General features: G+C 44.5%; 1 protein-coding gene and 1 long non-coding RNA gene across 4 annotated transcripts in view; both read right to left on the bottom strand.

The window, feature by feature from the left end:
* The window catches only part of LOC140218478 (uncharacterized), a 318844-nt gene that overhangs the window by 87564 nt on the left and 210974 nt on the right, over positions 1 to 20306 (bottom strand). The window lies entirely within an intron of this gene.
* Positions 14365 to 19874, bottom strand: LOC126523460 (putative nuclease HARBI1). 2 transcript variants are annotated; one of them, XM_055066741.2, is made up of 4 exons: positions 19702 to 19874; positions 18978 to 19113; positions 18508 to 18913; positions 14365 to 15285 (listed from the first exon to the last, which is right to left on the bottom strand). In XM_055066741.2, exons 1-3 carry the CDS (start codon positions 19780 to 19782, stop codon positions 18522 to 18524), a joined length of 609 nt encoding a protein of 202 aa, XP_054922716.2. In that variant the 5' UTR covers positions 19783 to 19874; the 3' UTR covers positions 14365 to 15285; positions 18508 to 18521. The 2 variants fall into 2 exon arrangements, with proteins under 2 accessions (XP_054922716.2, XP_054922715.2); XM_055066740.2 differs by having other exon boundaries at positions 14365 to 15327; positions 19702 to 19873.

The raw sequence follows: 20306 nt of genomic DNA, 5'->3' as shown, positions 1-20306 counted from the left end.
ATTTTCTCGGAAATATGAAAAAACGGGAAGCCTATAGCCCATGAAAATATCGATTCAGCAAGGTCCCATAAGTCTTCTTAAAAGTGCCGTTTCTTCGCTTAAATCGCTCGGTACGCACGTGCTAACGCTGATTTATGGGATAAATAAAGGAATAGGCGCAGAATTATTTTCTCGGAAATATGAAAAAACGGTAAGCCTATAGCCCATGAAAATATCGATTCAGCAAGGTCTGATAAGTTCTCTTAAAAGTGCCGTTTCTTCGCTTAAATCGCTCGGTACGCACGTGCTAACGCTGATTTTTTGGGATAAATAAAGGAATAGACGCAGATTAATTTTCTCTGAAAAATGAAACAACCGTAAGCCTATAGCGCATGAAAATATCGACTCAGCAAGGTCCCATAAATTCTCTTAAAAGTGCTGTTTCTTCGCTAAAATCACTCGGTACGCACGTGCTAACGCTGATTTATGGGATAAATAAAGGAATAGACGCAGATTAATTTTCTCGGAAAAATGAAAAAACGGTATGTTTGTAGCCCATGAAAATATCGATTCAGCAAGGTCCCATAGGTTCTCCTGAAAGTGCTGTTTCTTCGCCTAAATCACTCGGTAGGCACGTGCTAACGCTGATTTTTGGGATAAATAAAGGAATAGACCCAGAATAATTTCCTCGGAAATATGAAAAAACGGTAAGCCTATAGCCCATGAAACTATCGATTCAGCAAGGTCCCATAAGTTCTCTTAAAGGTGCTGTTTCTTCGCCTAAATCACTCGTTACGGAAGTGCTAACGCTGATTTATGGGATAAATAAAGGAATAGAAGCAGAATAATTTTCTCGCGAAAATGAAAGTACGGTAAGCCTATAGCCCATGAAAATATCGATTCAGCAAGGTGCCATGAATTCTCTTAAATGTGCTGTTTCTTCGCCTAAATCACTCGGTACGCACGTGCTAACGCTGATTTATGGGATAAATAAAGGAATAGACGCAGAATAATTTTCTCGGAAATATGAAAAAACGGTAAGCCTATAGCCCATGAAAATATCGATTCAGCAAGGTCCCATAGGTTCTCTTAAAAGTGCCGTTTTTCGCTTAAATAGCTTGGTACGCACGTGCTAACGCTGATTTATGGGATAAATAAAGGAATAGACGCAGATTAATTTTCTCGGAAAAATGAAAAAACGGTAAGCCTATAGCTCATGAAAATATCGATTCAGCAAGGTCCCATAAGTTCTCTTAAATGTGCTGTTTCTTCGCCTAAATCACTCGGTACGCACGTGCTAACGCTGATTTATGGGATAAATAAAGGAATAGACGCAGATGAATTTTCTCGGAAAAATGAAAAAACGGTAAGCCTATAGCCCATGAAAATATCTATTCAGCAAGGTCCCATAGGTTCTCCTAAAAGTGCCGTTTCTTCGCCTAAATCGCTCGGTACGCACGTGCTAACGCTGATTTAGGGGATAAATAAAGGAATAGACGCAGATTAATTTTCTCGGAAAAACGAAAAAACGTAAGCCTATAGCCCATGAAAATATCAATTCAGCAAGGTCCGATAAGTTCTCTTAAAAGTGCCGTTTCTTCGCTTAAATCGCTCGGTACGCACGTGCTAACGCTGATTTTTTGGGATAAATAAAGGAATAGACGCAGATTAATTTTCTCGGAAAAATGAAACAATGGTAAGCCTATAGCCCATGAAAATATCGACTCAGCAGGGTCCCATAGGTTCTCTTAAAAGTGCCGGTTTTCGCTTAAATCACTCGGTATGCACGTGCTAACGCTTATTTATGGGATAAATAAAGGAATACACGCAGAATAATTTTCTTGGAAAAACGAAAAAACGTAAGCCTATAGCCCATGAAAATATCGATCCAATAAGGTCCGATAAGTTCTCTTAAAAGTGCCGTTTCTTCGCTTAAATCGCTCGGTACGCACGTGCTAACGCTTATTTTTTGGGATAAATAAAGGAATAGACGCAGATTAATTTTCTCGGAAAAATGAAACAATGGTAAGCCTATAGCCCCTGAAAATTTCGACTCAGCAGGGTCCCATAGGTTCTCTTAAAAGTGCCGTTTTTCGCTTAAATCACTCGGTATGCACGTGCTAACGCTGATTTATGGGATAAATAAAGGAATAGACGCAGTATAATTTTCTCGGAAAAATGAAAAAAAACTGTAAGCCTGTAGCCCATGAAAATATCGATTCAGCAAGGTCCCATAGGTTCTCCTAAAAGTGCCGTTTCTTCGCCTAAATCGCTCGGTACGCACGTGCTAACGCTGATTTATGGGATAAATAAAGGAATAGGCGCAGAATAATTTTCTCGGAATTATGAAAAAACGGGAAGCCTATAGCCCATGAAAATATCGATTCAGCAAGGTCCCATAAGTCTTCTTAAATGTGCCGTTTCTTCGCTTAAATCGCTCGGTACGCACGTGCTAACGCTGATTTATGGGATAAATAAAGGAATAGGCGCAGAATTATTTTCTCGGAAAAATGAAACAACCGTAAGCCTATAGCGCATGAAAATATCGACTCAGCAAGGTCCCATAATTTCTCTTAAAAGTGCTGTTTCTTCGCTAAAATCACTCGGTACGCACGTGCTAACGCTGATTTATGGGATAAATAAAGGAATAGACGCAGATTAATTTTCTCGGAAAAATGAAAAAACGGTATGTTTGTAGCCCATGAAAATATCGATTCAGCAAGGTCCCATAGGTTCTCCTGAAAGTGCTGTTTCTTCGCCTAAATCACTCGGTAGGCACGTGCTAACGCTGATTTTTGGGATAAAGAAAGGAATAGACCCAGAATAATTTCCTCGGAAATATGAAAAAACGGTAAGCCTATAGCCCATGAAAATATCGATTCAGCAAGGTCCCATGAATTCTCTTAAATGTGCTATTTCTTCGCCTAAATCACTCGGTACGCACGTGCTAACGCTGATTTATGGGATAAATAAAGGAATAGACGCAGAATAATTTTCTCGGAAATATGAAAAAACGGTAAGCCTATAGCCCATGAAAATATCGATTCAGCAAGGTCCCATAAGTTCTCTTAAAAGTGCCGTTTCTTCGCCTAAATCACTCGGTACGCACGTGCTAACGCTGATTTATGGGATAAATAAAGGAATAGACGCAGAATAATTTTCTCGGAAAAATGAAAAAACGGTAAGCCTATAGCCCATGAAAATATCGATTCAGCAAGGTCCCATAAGTTCTCTTAAAAGTGCCGTTTCTTCGCCTAAATAGCTTGCTACGCACGTGCTAACGCTGATTTATGGGATAAATAAAGGAATAGACGCAGATTAATTTTCTCGGAAAAATGAAAAAAACGGTAAGCCTATACCCCATGAAAATATCGATTCAGCAAGGTCCGATAAGTTCTCTTAAAAGTGCCGTTTCTTCGCTTAAATCGCTCGGTACGCACGTGCTAACGCTGATTTATGGGATAAATAAAGGAATAGACGCAGATTAATTTTCTTGGAAAAATGAAAAAAACGGTAAGCCTATATAGCCCATGAAAATATCGATTCAGCAAGGTCCCATAGGTTCTCTTAAACGTGCCGTTTTTCGCTTAAATCACTCGGTACGCACGTGCTAACGCTTAATTATGGCATAAATAAAGGATTAGACGCAGAATAATTTTCTTGGAAAAATGAAAAAACGGGAAGCCTATAGCTCATGAAAATATCGATTCAGCAAGGTCCCATAAGTTCTCTTAAATGTGCTGTTTCTTCGCCTAAATCACTCGGTACGCACGTGCTAACGCTGATTTATGGGATAAATAAAGGAATAGACGCAGATGAATTTTCTCGGAAAAATGAAAAAACGGTAAGCCTATAGCCCATGAAAATATCTATTCAGCAAGGTCCCATAAGTTCTCTTAAAGGTGCTGTTTCTTCGCCTAAATCACTCGGTACGCAAGTGCTAACGCTGATTTATGGGATAAATAAAGGAATAGACGCAGAATAATTTTCTCGGGAAAATGAAAGTACGGTAAGCCTATAGCCCATGAAACTATCGATTCAGCAAGGTCCCATAAATTCTCTTAAAAGTGCTCTTTCTTCGCTTAAATCACTCCGTACGCACGTGCTAACGCTGATTTATGGGATAAATAAAGGAATAGACGCAGTATAATTTTCTCGGAAAAATGAAAAAAAAACTGTAAGCCTGTAGCCCATGAAAATATCGATTCAGCAAGGTCCCATAGGTTCTCCTAAAAGTGCCGTTTCTTCGCCTAAATCGCTCGGTACGCACGTGCTAACGCTGATTTAGGGGATAAATAAAGGAATAGACGCAGATTAATTTTCTCGGAAAAATGAAAAAACGTAAGCCTATAGCCCATGAAAATATCGACTCAGCAAGGTCCCATAAATTCTCTTAAAAGTGCCGTTTCTTCGCTTAAATCACTCGGCACGCACGTGCTAACGCTGATTTATGGGATAAATAAAGGAATAGACGCAGGTTAATTTTCTCGGAAAAATGAAAAAAGGTAAGCCTATACCCATGAAAATATCGATTCAGCAAGGTTCCATAGGTTCTCTTAAAAGTGCCGTTTCTTCGCCTAAATAGCTTGGTACGCACGTGCTAACGCTGATTTATGGGATAAATAAAGGAATAGACGCAGAATAATTTTCTCGGAAAAATGAAAAAACGGTAAGCCTATAGCCCATGAAAATATCGATTCAGCAAGGTCCCATAAGTTCTCTTAAAAGTGCCGTTTCTTCGCCTAAATAGCTTGCTACGCACGTGCTAACGCTGATTTATGGGATAAATAAAGGAATAGACGCAGATTAATTTTCTCGGAAAAATGAAAAAAACGGTAAGCCTATACCCCATGAAAATATCGATTCAGCAAGGTCCGATAAGTTCTCTTAAAAGTGCCGTTTCTTCGCTTAAATCGCTCGGTACGCACGTGCTAACGCTGATTTATGGGATAAATAAAGGAATAGACGCAGATTAATTTTCTTGGAAAAATGAAACAACCGTAAGCCTATAGCGCATGAAAATATCGACTCAGCAAGGTCCCATAATTTCTCTTAAAAGTGCTGTTTCTTCGCTAAAATCACTCGGTACGCACGTGCTAACGCTGATTTATGGGATAAATAAAGGAATAGACGCAGATTAATTTTCTCGGAAAAATGAAAAAACGGTATGTTTGTAGCCCATGAAAATATCGATTCAGCAAGGTCCCATAGGTTCTCCTGAAAGTGCTGTTTCTTCGCCTAAATCACTCGGTAGGCACGTGCTAACGCTGATTTTTGGGATAAAGAAAGGAATAGACCCAGAATAATTTCCTCGGAAATATGAAAAAACGGTAAGCCTATAGCCCATGAAAATATCGATTCAGCAAGGTCCCATGAATTCTCTTAAAAGTGCTATTTCTTCGCCTAAATCACTCGGTACGCACGTGCTAACGCTGATTTATGGGATAAATAAAGGAATAGACGCAGAATAATTTTCTCGGAAATATGAAAAAACGGTAAGCCTATAGCCCATGAAAATATCGATTCAGCAAGGTCCCATAAGTTCTCTTAAAAGTGCCGTTTCTTCGCCTAAATCACTCGGTACGCACGTGCTAACGCTGATTTATGGGATAAATAAAGGAATAGACGCAGAATAATTTTCTCGGAAAAATGAAAAAACGGTAAGCCTATAGCCCATGAAAATATCGATTCAGCAAGGTCCCATAAGTTCTCTTAAAAGTGCCGTTTCTTCGCCTAAATAGCTTGCTACGCACGTGCTAACGCTGATTTATGGGATAAATAAAGGAATAGACGCAGATTAATTTTCTCGGAAAAATGAAAAAAACGGTAAGCCTATACCCCATGAAAATATCGATTCAGCAAGGTCCGATAAGTTCTCTTAAAAGTGCCGTTTCTTCGCTTAAATCGCTCGGTACGCACGTGCTAACGCTGATTTATGGGATAAATAAAGGAATACACGCAGATTAATTTTCTTGGAAAAATGAAAAAACGGTAAGCCTATATAGCCCATGAAAATATCGATTCAGCAAGGTCCCATAGGTTCTCTTAAACGTGCCGTTTTTCGCTTAAATCACTCGGTACGCACGTGCTAACGCTTATTTATGGCATAAATAAAGGAATAGACGCAGAATAATTTTCTTGGAAAAATGAAAAAACGGGAAGCCTATAGCTCATGAAAATATCGATTCAGCAAGGTCCCATAAGTTCTCTTAAATGTGCTGTTTCTTCGCCTAAATCACTCGGTACGCACGTGCTAACGCTGATTTATGGGATAAATAAAGGAATAGACGCAGATGAATTTTCTCGGAAAAATGAAAAAACGGTAAGCCTATAGCCCATGAAAATATCTATTCAGCAAGGTCCCATAAGTTCTCTTAAAGGTGCTGTTTCTTCGCCTAAATCACTCGGTACGCAAGTGCTAACGCTGATTTATGGGATAAATAAAGGAATAGACGCAGAATAATTTTCTCGGGAAAATGAAAGTACGGTAAGCCTATAGCCCATGAAACTATCGATTCAGCAAGGTCCCATAAATTCTCTTAAAAGTGCTATTTCTTCGCTTAAATCACTCCGTACGCACGTGCTAACGCTGATTTATGGGATAAATAAAGGAATAGACGCAGTATAATTTTCTCGGAAAAATGAAAAAAAAACTGTAAGCCTGTAGCCCATGAAAATATCGATTCAGCAAGGTCCCATAGGTTCTCCTAAAAGTGCCGTTTCTTCGCCTAAATCGCTCGGTACGCACGTGCTAACGCTGATTTAGGGGATAAATAAAGGAATAGACGCAGATTAATTTTCTCGGAAAAATGAAAAAACGTAAGCCTATAGCCCATGAAAATATCGACTCAGCAAGGTCCCATAAATTCTCTTAAAAGTGCCGTTTCTTCGCTTAAATCACTCGGCACGCACGTGCTAACGCTGATTTATGGGATAAATAAAGGAATAGACGCAGGTTAATTTTCTCGGAAAAATGAAAAAAGGTAAGCCTATACCCATGAAAATATCGATTCAGCAAGGTTCCATAAGTTCTCTTAAAAGTGCGCGTTTCTTCGCCTAAATAGCTTGGTACGCACGTGCTAACGCTGATTTATGGGATAAATAAAGGAATAGATGCAGATTAATTTTCTCGGAAAAATGAAAAAACGGTAAGCCTATAGCCCATGAAAATATCGATTCAGCAAGGTCCCATAAGTTCTCTTAAAAGTGCCGTTTCTTCGCTTAAATCACTCGGCACGCACGTGCTAACGCTGATTTATGGGATAAATAAAGGAATAGACGCAGAATAATTTTCTCGGAAAAATGAAAAAACGGTAAGCCTATAGCCCATGAAAATATCGATTCAGCAAGGTCCCATAAGTTCTCTTAAAAGTGCCGTTTGTTCGCTTAAATCGCTCGGTACGCGCGTGCTAACGCTGATTTATGGAATAAATAAAAGAATAGACGCAGATTAATTTTCTCGGAAAAATGAAAAAAACGGTAAGCCTAAAGCCCATGAAAATATCGATTCAGCAAGGTCCCATAGGTTCTCCTAAAAGTGCCGTTTCTTCGCTTAAATCACTCGGTACGCACGTGCTAACGCTGATTTATGGGATAAATAAAGGAATAGACGCAGATTAATTTTCTCGGAAAAATGAAAAAACGGTAAGCCTATAGCCCATGAAAATATCGATTCAGCAAGGTCCCATAAGTTCTCTTAAATGTGCCGTTTCTTCGCCTAAATAGCTTGGTACGCACGTGCTAACGCTGATTTATGGGATAAATAAAGGAATAGATGCAGATTAATTTTCTCGGAAAAATGAAAAAACGGTAAGCCTATAGCCCATGAAAATATCGATTCAGCAAGGTCCCATAAGTTCTCTTAAAAGTGCCGTTTCTTTGCTTAAATCGCTCGGTACGCACGTGCTGCCGAGTGATTTAAGTGCAGGTAAGCTGTACCGCAGGAAGCCCTAAAACAGTGCTTGATATAGTTGCAACATTGACGGAACCTATGCGCCCCAGGACTTCCCGCCGAGAAACGCAAGAAGGTCCACAATAGCGGCCAAACGCTTTGTCATGAACGAGATGTGAGAGCTCCAAGACAAGTCTCTATCAATGACGACGCCAAGAAATAGGTGCGTTCATCTTTATCGTATAATTTGGTCATTAATCCGCAAAGCATACGGGGCCATCGCTTTGCGAGTAAAAGCAACGAGTGCACATTTCTCAGCGGAAAGCTCCGGCCTTGTCTTCTTAGGTATGTTGACACAGCCGTTGAGGCTTTCTGAAGTCGTGCGCGGACTTGTACACGTGTCACGCCTGAAGCCCTATGCAAATGTCGTCTGCATATACGGAGAACTGAACGGTTTGCTGTAACGAATCAGCGAGACCAACGAGCACCAGGTTGAAAAGGGTAGGGCTGAGTACTCCGTCTGCCTTGCAGTACACCACGACTGGTATAGCTAGATGGCGCTGGTCCGTCTTCAGTCAAAATAAATAAAGATCTTCCATTCAAATAGTTGCATATCCAGCGAAAGGTGCGTCCACCAATCCCTACAGCTTCTAAGGCGTCCAGAATTGCATGATGATCTACATTGTCGTGCGCACCTTTAACATCAAGGAATAGGGCCGCAGTGATTCGTTTCAGATGTTTCTGGTGTTGTACGTATGTTACCAGGTCTATAACGCTATCTATTGGCGAGCGGCCGCGTCGAAAACCAGCCATTACCTCTGGATAGACGTTGTAAAATTCGAAGTACCATTCTAACCGTGTAAGAATCATTCTCTCCAATACCTTGCCGACATAGCTGGCCACTGCTATTGGACGGTAAGATGACCATTCCAACGGGAATTTGCCAGCCTTGAGGAGTGCAACAAGCCGACTGGATTTCCACGTTGTAGGGACCAGGCCGTCACGCCATGATGCGTTGTATAGGCCAAGGGCATCTCTGGCCTCTTGACCAAGGTTTGCAAGCGCAGAGTATGTGATGCCATTGTGTCCTGGTGACGAAGATCGGCTGCACCCAGCAAGTGCAGCCTCCACTTCTTCGATGGAGAAAGCAGCGTCCATATGAGGATCTCGGGAGCAAGGGGGCACAATGGGAACAGGTGCGCAACGGGAATACGTGAGCATCGCACCCACGATCCTTGCGCAGTATTCTTCGGCTACCTCGAATTCACGGCGTCCTTGATGTAGGGCTAGAGACTTAAATGGACGACGCTGTTGAGCAGCTGTTCGAAGTCCACGGATTGTTCTCCAGACAACCGACAGAGGTTTACGCTGGTCGAGAGACTCACAAAACGATTTCCAGCGTTGATTTTGCAGCACAGAAAGGCGACGCTGAATTTTCTTTTGAATGCATCTGGCCGCTCTAAGGTCGTAGAACGATTTAGACCGTCTGTATCATCGCTCCGCTCGCCGGCGGATTGCACGGAGGCTCTGTATATCCGAATCAAAATCTGTGTATTTCTCTAATGGCCGAAATGACTGCATAGCATCCTGCATAGCCTTGGCGATCTCAGATTCTAATGTGGACGAAATGCCTTCGTGGCATGCGTCTTCCATAAGGGATTTAAACACGGGCCAAACTGGTGTCGTCTCACGTCCGTGTCGTTTTTTGTCGCGCAATGTCATTTAAGTAATGGATTACCAACTTGCCCGGAATGCTGCTCTCGCCAATCTATTGTTTGTTTAAAATTTGATGGAACGGATTTGATGAGGCCTTTTATCTTCAGGTAGGTAGGAATGTGGTCGCTTTCGTGGGTTTCTATATCTACGAACCAATGGACGCAGCGAGTGAGGCATCGCGAAACAAATGCTAAGTCTAAACAACTAGTGTACGTCCGGCCGCGCAGAAACGTGGGACTGCCATCATTTAGACAAAAAAGTTCATGGTCGCAAGCAAAGGACACGAGGTTTCTTCCTTTGGAATTTATCTTGTTGCTTCCCCAAAATAAATGATGCGCGTTGAAGTCCCCACCAACAATCCATGTACCATGTGTCGCATCTATAATGTCACTCAGTCTCTGCCTATCGAAACCACTTGATGGAGAAAGGTAAGCGCCCACTAAAGCAAACGCAAGTTTTTCGTTTTTCACGGTCAAACACACATACTGATTAGTGTCATGTGGCCACACTGGATGAACAACGTAAGTCGGTTCACACCTTATGTAGATGATCACTTTGCTAATGTCAGTACAAGTCGATGACACATGAGGTTCATAGCCTGAGATCCGGACAGGTTTCTGTAGCTTCGGTTCACAGACCAGAACAATGGGAAATCGATTGGTGAAAGCGTAATGGCGAAAACCACTGCGGGATTTCAGGCCACGGGCATTCCATTGTATAATAGATGCTTCTTTGACTTGTCTGAAGAACGGCTGACGCGGTAGAGCCATTGTACTTGCTACTCGAGGCTCGCAAGAACCGGATCCAGGCCGTCCAGCACTTGTAGTGCACCTCGAGCAGATGGCGTCTGCATGTCATTTATCAACACGCGAATGACTTTCATTAGAGATTTTATTATGGCGATTACTTGCTTGTCTTGATCTCGCACGTGTTCTGCGCCCTCATTGGTTCGTCGGTACTCCACCGTCGACCTTTGTTGGGCTGAAGGACTTAATGTCGGAAGTGCAGGCCAGTCGTTTGCAGTAGAGGTATTCACTTCGTCATCAGACACCGTGTTGTTAGTGTGGGTGAGCGCCTTGGGAGCACCAGCCTCAGGAAGTAGCGTCTGTCTTGCGACGGTATCAGTATTTCTAGTAGACGAGGATCATCTACGGTGACGGCGGACACTACGTCGTCGAACTTTGGCGGCGGCCTCTCTGTGAGTTGAGTTGTCTCTCACCATTTATTTTAGGACTTTCCGCTCTGTCTTGCGTCTCGGGCAGTCTTTCGACGATGCTTCATGGGGTCTAGAGCAATTGGCACACTTGAAGTGAGTCGCACGGCAAGCATCAGCGCTGTGCTGCGCAGAACACCCTGCGCACACGGTCGAATTTTTGCATATGCCGCTGACATGCCCGATCTTCAAACAATTACGGCACTGAAGTGGTCTTGGAACGAACGGTCTCACTGGATGACGAAAAAATCCAATTTTTACGTGGGACGGCAAGCTACCTCCCTTTAAAGTTATCCTCACACAGCGTTAATCTCCTAGGCGACGGATTTCATTAATAGTTACATCTGCTGTGGCGGGTTTGCCCAAAATAGGCAGATCATTGTCGTCGATTGACTCATCGACATCATAAATCACACTTGATATAGTATTGCTGTCCTGTGGTATTATGGTGCGAACATTTGTATTGCCCAGCATTTTCACTGTACTCAAGATATCCAATGCTGCTCTGTTCTTGATATCAACCGCGAGAATGTTCTTACGGGTGTTAATTCTCATATCCGTTATCTCATTTGGAACAAGAGCCTCTAGTGTTACAGATATGGCTTGCCTGTTTAGCCGATTCAGGTTGTCGGCCGGCGTCTCGGGCAAGAAGAGGATGGTACGAGCCGTGTCATTGGCCTTTGCTGCCGCCGTCGTCCTTGTTGAAGACGAGGAAGCAGTGACGATTCTCCTTTTTCCTTTTTGCCTGGCAAAGTAGTCGCCGTCATCCGACAGATCTTCTTCTGAAGCAGAGTAGTACAGCAAGGTGTCCTCGCTGCCTGTGTCACTCATCAGGTGATTGCGCTTCCTCGGAGCGCTTGACGCTGTGACGTCGGTCTCCTCCGGATGTCTAGCTGACTCCGCTTCGATCGCCGAGGGTCTCAAAAGCGGCGCCTCCCGAAAACATGCAAAAATACTCGCAAAATGAGCGCAGTGGAAAACGGGGTTCCACACAAGAGCCGCTTCTTCGTCCCGCATTACGGTAAGAATGCTACACTTCTAAGGAGCAGCTTGCATAATTAGATGATCAATTATTGTGACTAGTTGAAAATGCAATCTACCAAAGCGTAGCATGGCTTCAGATGTGAACCAAAAATCAGATGTGATGAATATGATGCAATAAAGGCGACATAAGCATAAGTACAGGCAGAGAAGTACAACAAAAAGACAAACAAAGAATCAAATCATAAATTGGGAAAGGCACCATCCTGTTTCACATAACCCTTCCATGCACGTGGATGTTGCATGCGGCTATGCTTATATTTGCACAATTAGCCAATTATCTGAAATCAAAGCTTTCTTGCTACTGAAGTGGTTAAGGTACGCTAAAGTAAGAAAAATAATTGCGCTTCACAGAATCTTCTCTTCGTCTCCAAGCAAGTATACTTGGGACTGGGAAGACTTATACAGTGCCTCACTCTGCACGCTGTCTTAAGTCCAATATTTTACTTTGTGCAAAAATTCCTTAATTTTATTTTGCCTTATAAACATTCTTCCTGCAGAAGCCATCAGTATGAGAGGTTTTTGTTTCTGCTGGTTAACACTATATGTTCACATCCACCAATTGCTCAAGATGTGTTCCACGCAGATGCTCTCACAGTTCTTTGCATTGAACAGATCCCTGCTTCCACTGGAATACTGGGCTGGCAAGCAGATTGAGTCACCGTAAAGAAAATCTCCAATATCTGCCAGGTATGCCATGCCAATACATGGAAATCACCGCCTATTTGATTTAGAAAGTCGTGTAAGAGGTATTGATTTCTTCTGGGCCGAGAGGAAAATTCGGCCATTGAAAGTCTATTGGCCCGCCGTACGTTCAGACCGCGACGAATTCTTTTGCAAGACTCCCCATTCTTGTTACACGACCACCCATTTTTCTCGGTTGGCGATTTCAACTCTGTGCTCGACCTCTTGGGCGACTCATGGCGGGCAAGGAAAAACGCTTCCAATGCGCATGCAGCTGAATTGTGCCGTATAGTGAAAGAATGCATTTTATCGGATGCCTGGGCACATATGCATTATGGAAGTTCGGGGGCCACGTGGCTGCAAAGGCAATCGTGATGTCGTCTAGATTGAATGTATTTCCCCCGTGAATCGCAAATTATACAGTGCAGCATCCAAGATATCCCTTCAGACGCGGGACACATTTCAGATCATCGAGCTTTCACTGTCGTGTTGAACCTCAAATGAAGGCCAAGTGGAGGTACTGATATGTGGAAACCATGGGCGCGATCTTGTACGCGTTCCAAAATAGAACGGACCGCCTCCGTTCTAAACGTCACGAAATAGGCGGTTCGCAGTGTTCGCGAGAACGAGAGGAAGCAAACAGCCAATGAGCGAAGTGGAAGCCTGCGTCATGCTTTTGACGTCTGCTTGGGGACCGTATAATATATTGAGAAGCGTTTGCAACATGTTGAGAAATATTTTGCTATTATGAGTGAGTAGCAAAATGTGTTGGTGTTGCTTTTCAAAGATGCAATTTGGAATGCAAAACGACTGAAACAAAATATTGCGGTTAATGTCTTCAAATGGCGCTAGGTGGTGTCGCAGTTTTGCGAAACGTTTAGTGATGGCGCTAGCTACCACCCCGTTTCAAGCACACAGCGCGAATTTTGAAGCGGTTGGTTTAGTCGTTCAGTTGAAGCCATGGCGCTTAACGTAGAAGCACCGGCGAAGGGGCCGCGCGTGTCGGAGGCTCAGAAGGAGACGGTGGTCGCCTTCATGCAAGAGCATCCCCAGCTGGCTATAAGATCCAGCGAGCTGGGGCCACGCTTCACTGCTGGCGACCGCCGACGGCTGTGGCAGCAGCTAGCCGACCAGCTCAACACGCAAGGCCCCGTCGTGAAAACCGTCGAGCAGTGGCAAGAGTGGTGGCGGAAGCAAGTCTTCGAGGCCCGCCGCAACGCTGCCGCACTTGCCCAAGAACAAAGGTGAGTGACCGTCCAATGGCCTGGGCGATTTGTCCTTCGACATTGGCGTGTATTTTCAGAAAAACAGGAGGGGGGCGGCTGCATGGCTTCCATGGCAGAGTACTGCAGCTCACCGGGACGGTCCGCCTCCACGGCGTGACCGACCTCCCCTACCAAGAGGTAAGCACACTGCCGCCGTAATATCATGGGTTCCTGAATGGTGCCGGTTTAGAGTTTGCCATTATCTGTAAGTGCTACCTTTAGCAGAACGCAACACCGTTGGTGAACAGGAAAATAGCGTAGGAGAGAATGGAAAAGCAGGTAGGTTAATCAACTAGAATCTCAGTTGGCTGCGTTTTCGGGAAAAGGGGGGTTAAGTGATTAACACAGAATTAAAATGCCTTCACGGAAGTGCACGAGGACGGCAACACATGGGATCATTAAGCACTCAATAATTGCACAATATTTTCGTAAATTAGTACGAAAACTTGGAACATAGGCATTGTAACGAATAGCCACGCTTACGACATTTTCCAGCAGGCTGACGTCCCCACCTATGCGATGGAAGTCGTCGTCGAAGACGAGGCTGCGGGCGTGAGTACAGCGACACGTAAGCATCAGAGGAATGAGTGTTTTAATTATCGCCAAGTGTGTGTGCAGTTCGTAAACATTAATGTGTTTACTCTACAGCGGCAGAGGATCCACCGCGCGGCGCGGCGCCTGCCGAAAGGGTGGCCGCTGCACCTGGTAAGTTATTGATCCTCAAGCTGTTAAATAAAATGAGCTCTTGTATTTTATTGAACTAGCCCAATAAGCCATAACATGGCCATAGCCACTTTTATTCGTACCATAAAATGCCGTGCAACTGTAGAAAATGCTGTATGCTTTCAGTGTTGCAGCACCCTGTTCGGCCACCACGTCGACAGCGACCGCGACGGGTGGATACCCTGACTACGATGTCGTCGCAGTGCGCCCGCAGCCTGGAACAGGGCGACGAGGTGCTGCAGGTTTGTAGGCCCTTTGGTGTCATTTTACATGAAGGACATAAATATTCTGTGTGCTTTGTTATAAGTAAATCATGAATCTGAAAAACAAATCAGCTTGGGATGTAAACAAGAAATATGCGTTGTATAGAGGGCTCGGTAACGTATCTTGCCAACGATCAGCCGCCGGACGAAAGGTTGGTTAGCCCTGAAAAGGGCTGTTTGGTGGTGAGAGATGCATTAGAATAGATGACGGAAGAGTAGTTCCAGCAGGTGTTTGTCTGGCCAAACGAGGAGGGTACAGCTTGTACGCGACGCTTGACACTGCCAAAGAATTCCATCAGGCCAGTGGCTCTTCAGCAGAGAGGGAATCGTTGTGCACGTTGCAATTCTTCACAACAGCAGCTTGCAGCCGTGAGCTGGTTGCGAGTAATCAGCAACTGATGCGAACAGTTCCACCATGATTATTCATTCCAGGTGCTGCGCAGAATCGAGGCTTCCACAACCCGCCTCGCTGTCGCGGCAGAACGGACGGCAGCAGCCCAGGAGGGGATCCTGGAACAGGTGCGCGCCATAGCGCAGGACATCGCTGAGCACCTGCAGCAAGCGAGAAATTAATTTATTTTATTCATTTGTTTCACCAGTTCCGTTTGTTTTGTTTATTTATTGTTTGAGTTTCCCTTGAGTAATAGAGGAGGATTTTTTGGTTGAGAGGTGCAATGCGCGCGCCCATTTTTGTTCTGTTTGAGTTTCCTTTGAGTAATAGAGGAGGATCTTTTGGTTGAGAGGTGCAATGTGCGCACCCATTTTTGTTCTGTTGTATTTGCCTCTTTCTATTTATGCTTATCCAGCTGCAATGCCAGCGTGCTTTTTTTATTTACACATTTCGGAGACGCCTAGTCATTCACACTGGAATCGTTACAAATAGTTGTCGATTTCTGTGTATGGGTTTTGTACTGCGATATTTATATTGCTTCACTGTGTTGTAGCTTACTGCACTCCTTATGAAGCGTTACCGCATAGTGTTTGCACTGTGATATTTTCATTTCGGCACAGTGAGGCTAAGGTGCAACGACTACAATGTCGTCTTTATTCCGAAGCACCAAACTAGTCACTCTTTAAGTTGCATAGTTTCACAAATGAAAATGACCATCATCATTGCACCACACCAGTGATTGGTTTCCTCTAGTCTTCGTTCCAAGGGAGTCATTGCAAGAATAACTTTCACGCGTGACACTTTCTGGGTGCTGTGAGATTGTAGAGCCAATTATTCATGTTTTATGTAACATGTTTCATCACAGCTGGCAAGTGCACTCACCTTTTTACAATTATGATTCACCTGTTGTTTAGCATCGCACTACAATTGCTGCCGAGAAATGAATGCTTCTAGTCAGTGACTCAAAACACTGACAAGGGAATGGACATACCTGGGATAGTCATTCTTTCTTGCAAGGTCACGTAAATGTAACTGCAAGTTTTACATGCCGTGGTGAAAACGAATTGTGTGATGCTGATGTTGCAATGTTGTCACATGCTTTGCTACCTGAAGCATGTTGTACTACAAGGTTTGTGATGTACTTGTCATCATAGAGTGTGATAAAGTTGACCTATCTATTTTTTTGCGCTTTTACGTTAATTTACATCTACCCATTTGGACATGCTGTGACGAGTGTGATGCTGTCACTACACTCGGCGTTACATTTTGTTTGTGTTTGAATCCGCATTCATTACGCGTTACTTGCTTGCCTCGCCTGCGTATTCATGCTTGCACAGAAGTTTTGATACACCTAGCACAAGAGATGGCTAGCAAGCATATTGCCTCACTCCTACCAACGTACACTGAGCGTCAAAATGCACAGGATGCGGCGGTTGCGTTCATTCTGATGTGTTTTATGAACATTTTTCGCACCTTTTGCTGATGGTGACCATGAGTACAGAGTGCCAATCATATGTATTGCTTCCATCAAGTCTGTCATGACTATGATGGGTCAGGGGATGTTTTTATTTCATATTTCATGTGATATTTAAAGAAAAGGCTGCACTTTCACGTTGCTACCGCGTTTCATGTTTCACTAGGAAAGAAGTACTTTGTGATGTGCATATTGCATAAGACAATGCTAGCTTGGGAGCAGCAGCGAATGCAGTTCTTCACAGATGAAGGGGCATGAAGCATTGCCTTACGACTGCTTCGCGAGTACTACTGTTAATAAGTGGCAGCCTTGGAGACTCTTGCATAGTGACGAGGGTACAATTGTTTCCACGGCTGTGGCATTCTATTTAAAGGATTCTTTGTATAAGTGTACTTCATCAACATCATCCTGGTTACGCTCACTGCAGGGCAAAGGCCTCTCCCATACTTCTCCAACTACCCCGGTCATGTAGTCCCTGCAAACTTCTTAATCTCATCCGCCCACCTAACTTTCTGCCACCCCCTGCTACGCTTCCCTTCCCTTGGAATCCATTCCGTAACTCTTAATGACCATCGGTTATCTCCCCTCCTCATTACGTGTCCTGCCCTTGCCCATTTGTTTTTCTTGATTTCAACTAAGATATCATTAACTCGTGATTGTTCCCTCACCCAATCAGCTCTTTTCTTATCCCTTAACGTTACACCTATCATTCTTCTTTCCATAGCTCGTTGCGTCGTCCTCAATTTAAGTAGAACCCTTTTCGTAAGCCTCCAGGTTTCTGCCCCGTACGTGAATACTGGTAAGACACAGCTGTTACAAACTTTTCTCTTGAGGGATAATGGCAACCTGCTGTTCATGATCTGAGAATGCCTGCCAAACGCGCCCCAGCCCATTCTAATTCTTCTGATTATTTCAGTCTCGTGATCTGGATCCGCAGTCACTACCTGTCCTAAGTAGATGTATTCCCTTACCACTTCCAGTGCCTCACTACCTATCGTAAACTGCTGTTCTCTTCCGAGACTGTTAAACATTACTTTAGTTTTCTGCAGATTAATTTTTAGATCCACCTTTCTGCTTTGCCTCTCCAGGTCAGTGAGCATGCGTTGCAGCTGCTCCCCTGAGTTACTAAGCAAGGCAATATCATCATCGAATCGCAAGTTACTAAGGTATTCTCCATTAACTCTTATCCCCAATTCTTCCCAATTCAGGTCTCTGAATACCTCCTGTAAACATGCTGTGAATAGCATTGGAGAGATCATATCTCCCTGCCTGACGCCTTTCTTTATTGGGATTTTGTTGCTTTCTTTATGGAGGACTACGGTGGCTGTGGAGCCGCTGTAGATATCTTTCAGTATTTTTACATACGGCTCGTCTACACCCCGATTCCGCAATGCCTCCATGACTGCTGAGGTTTCGACTGAATCAAACGCTTTCTCGTAATCAATGAAAGCTATATATAAAGGTTGGTTATATTCCGCACATTTTTCTATCACCTGATTGATAGTGTGAATATGGTCTATTGTTGAGTAGCCTTTACGGAATCCTGCCTGGTCCTTGGGTTGACGGAAGTCTAAGGTGTTCCTGATTCTATTTGCAATTACCTTAGTAAATACTTTGTAGGCAACGGACAGTAAGCTGATCGGTCTATAATTTTTCAAGTCTTTGGCAAAACGAAGTGTACTTCGTTTGTGTTTAAATTATCATAATCTGTCGGATGTGTGGATTGGGAACATTGACCATCCGTATGGAGGTGCACTTGTTGTGTATACAAATTTTTTATTGTATTTTCCGCTGTACAAACACAGCCCTGTGACAGCCTAAGGGCACTGCACCTCGTATAAATAAATTATGTATTATGAAAACTCACCATTCCTGTGTCCTTCAGAAAAGGTTGACAACGGCGCTGCGCTGCTGCCTTCCTCTGAGGAACACGTCGTGTGGTGCCAGCACCTGGATGTCTCCTGGCTCCTCTGGCTCCTCAGCTGGCGGCACTTCCCCACCATAATCGTCCAATGTCCAGTCGCCCGCCTCCAAGGCAATGTTATGGAGGGCAACGCATGCATAAATGATTCGCGCTGCTCTATCGGGGCTGTATAGCAGTGTCCGAAAGCGCTGCAGGCAGCGGAACTTGCTTTTCAACACCCCGATACATCTCTCCACAACATTGCGCATGGATGCGTGCTCCTGGTTGTAGTGGCCTTCAGAGGTGGTGCCGGCATGGCTGCCAGGTACTGGAACAAGCAGCCATGGCTCGAGAGGATATCCTGAGTCTCCTATTACAGAAAGTGACAGCTGAGTGCTCTGCCCTAGTTAGGGGTACGCATTACGAATACTAACCAAGCAGATACTCGCCAGGCTGCAGTTGTGCGGCTAGGCGTGCACGCAGTGGGTTACGCTGCCACACCCAAGAGTCATGGCACGAACCAGGGAACCGGGGGTCCACAACAAGAATGCGAAGTTCCGCGTTGCAAACCTGCAATGGGGAGCAATACAAAATAGCGCTGCAGATATGCTCGAAATCCGTTTTGCTATTCATATGCACAAAAGAATTCACGTACGCTGGTACAACTAGCAGACTGTTTCAGCCATAGGCGTGCACAGGGTCTTGCAATTGGGGGGGGGGGGGGGGGGCAATGCGCCACCCCCCCTTATGTGGACGCCTATGGTTCGCACTAATTGATAGCTAAATGAAAACTCGAGGCCCGATATTGCGCAAGAACCCCCATACGAGCCAAAGCCAGCCCATGCGATGGTTGTAAGTACTTCCGTGTTCAAAATGCTTCCATCGTGTCTTCCCTACAGTGTATCCATTTCTGCTACGACTGCTGCCCATTTAAAACACAATTTTGGAACGGCAGACTGATTATGCACAACACATGGCACTCATCATTACTCCCGACATGTCAGATTTCAACGAGCTCGTAAACAGTTCCCCGCATGTCCTCTTTTAATCGTTACATTACTTGTTATGCCAGCTTGGGCATTAAACCGAACAATTGCAACTATGGGCGAGTAAAAATGGCAACCACAGTTTGAAGTAATACATTCCAACGGTACTTACGACCATGACGTTCAGGGCGTAATAACCCTTTCTCGACATGAAGCTCGCCGTGTCAGCCGGGCTGAGTCCTTCTGGCTTCATAATGGCGATCAATGTGCCATCGACGCACGCTAGCACGCCTGGAATGACGCCGCGTCGCGCAAACGCCGCCTTTGCCTCATCCTTGGCAGCCGGTGTCAACGGAAAGTCCACCAACTTTCGCCGGGCAAACACGGAAATGATGGCCTCCGTCACCTCGTGAGTGGTGCTGCTCACGGCCGACTGTGCCATGCCTACGTGTTCCTCGCGACCAACGCTCCTCTGGAAGCTTCCGGTGCCGAAGAATCGCAGCGCGCACAACACCTTCCTTTCTGTGGAAAGGCCACTGGCTCGCTGGCATCCAATGATAGGGTCAAGCTCGTCGCACAAGCTACGCACTGTTCGTTTGGACAGACGAAAATACTGCCGGAAGTCTTCTTCCGTCAACTCTTCAAATGCATCATCTACCTCGGGTCGTCGTCTCTGCGCGACTGCAGCAGCCGCACAGGCGACACGAAAAGGCACGGCAGAGAAAAACGCCATGTTCTCCAACTGTTGGGAGCGCGGAATCGGATCGAACCGGATAC

Source organism: Dermacentor andersoni, chromosome 5, assembly GCF_023375885.2.
Source record: "Dermacentor andersoni chromosome 5, qqDerAnde1_hic_scaffold, whole genome shotgun sequence".
In the NCBI taxonomy this organism is placed as follows: domain Eukaryota; kingdom Metazoa; phylum Arthropoda; class Arachnida; order Ixodida; family Ixodidae; genus Dermacentor; species Dermacentor andersoni.
Note: the sequence above shows the minus strand (reverse complement) of the source record. Positions and strands in the feature narration are given on the sequence as shown.

Excerpts from the sequence above, each read along its gene's own strand:
- LOC126523460 (XM_055066741.2), bottom strand. The coding sequence starts at position 19,782 with ATGAAGCCAGAAGGACTCAGCCCGGCTGACACGGCGAGCTTCATGTCG. Across the intron at positions 19,114-19,701 it reads ACGCCCTGAACGTCATGGTC|GTTTGCAACGCGGAACTTCG; the intron begins GTAAGTACCGTT and ends TCCCCATTGCAG. Across the intron at positions 18,914-18,977 it reads GCCTGGCGAGTATCTGCTTG|GAGACTCAGGATATCCTCTC; the intron begins GTTAGTATTCGT and ends TTTCTGTAATAG.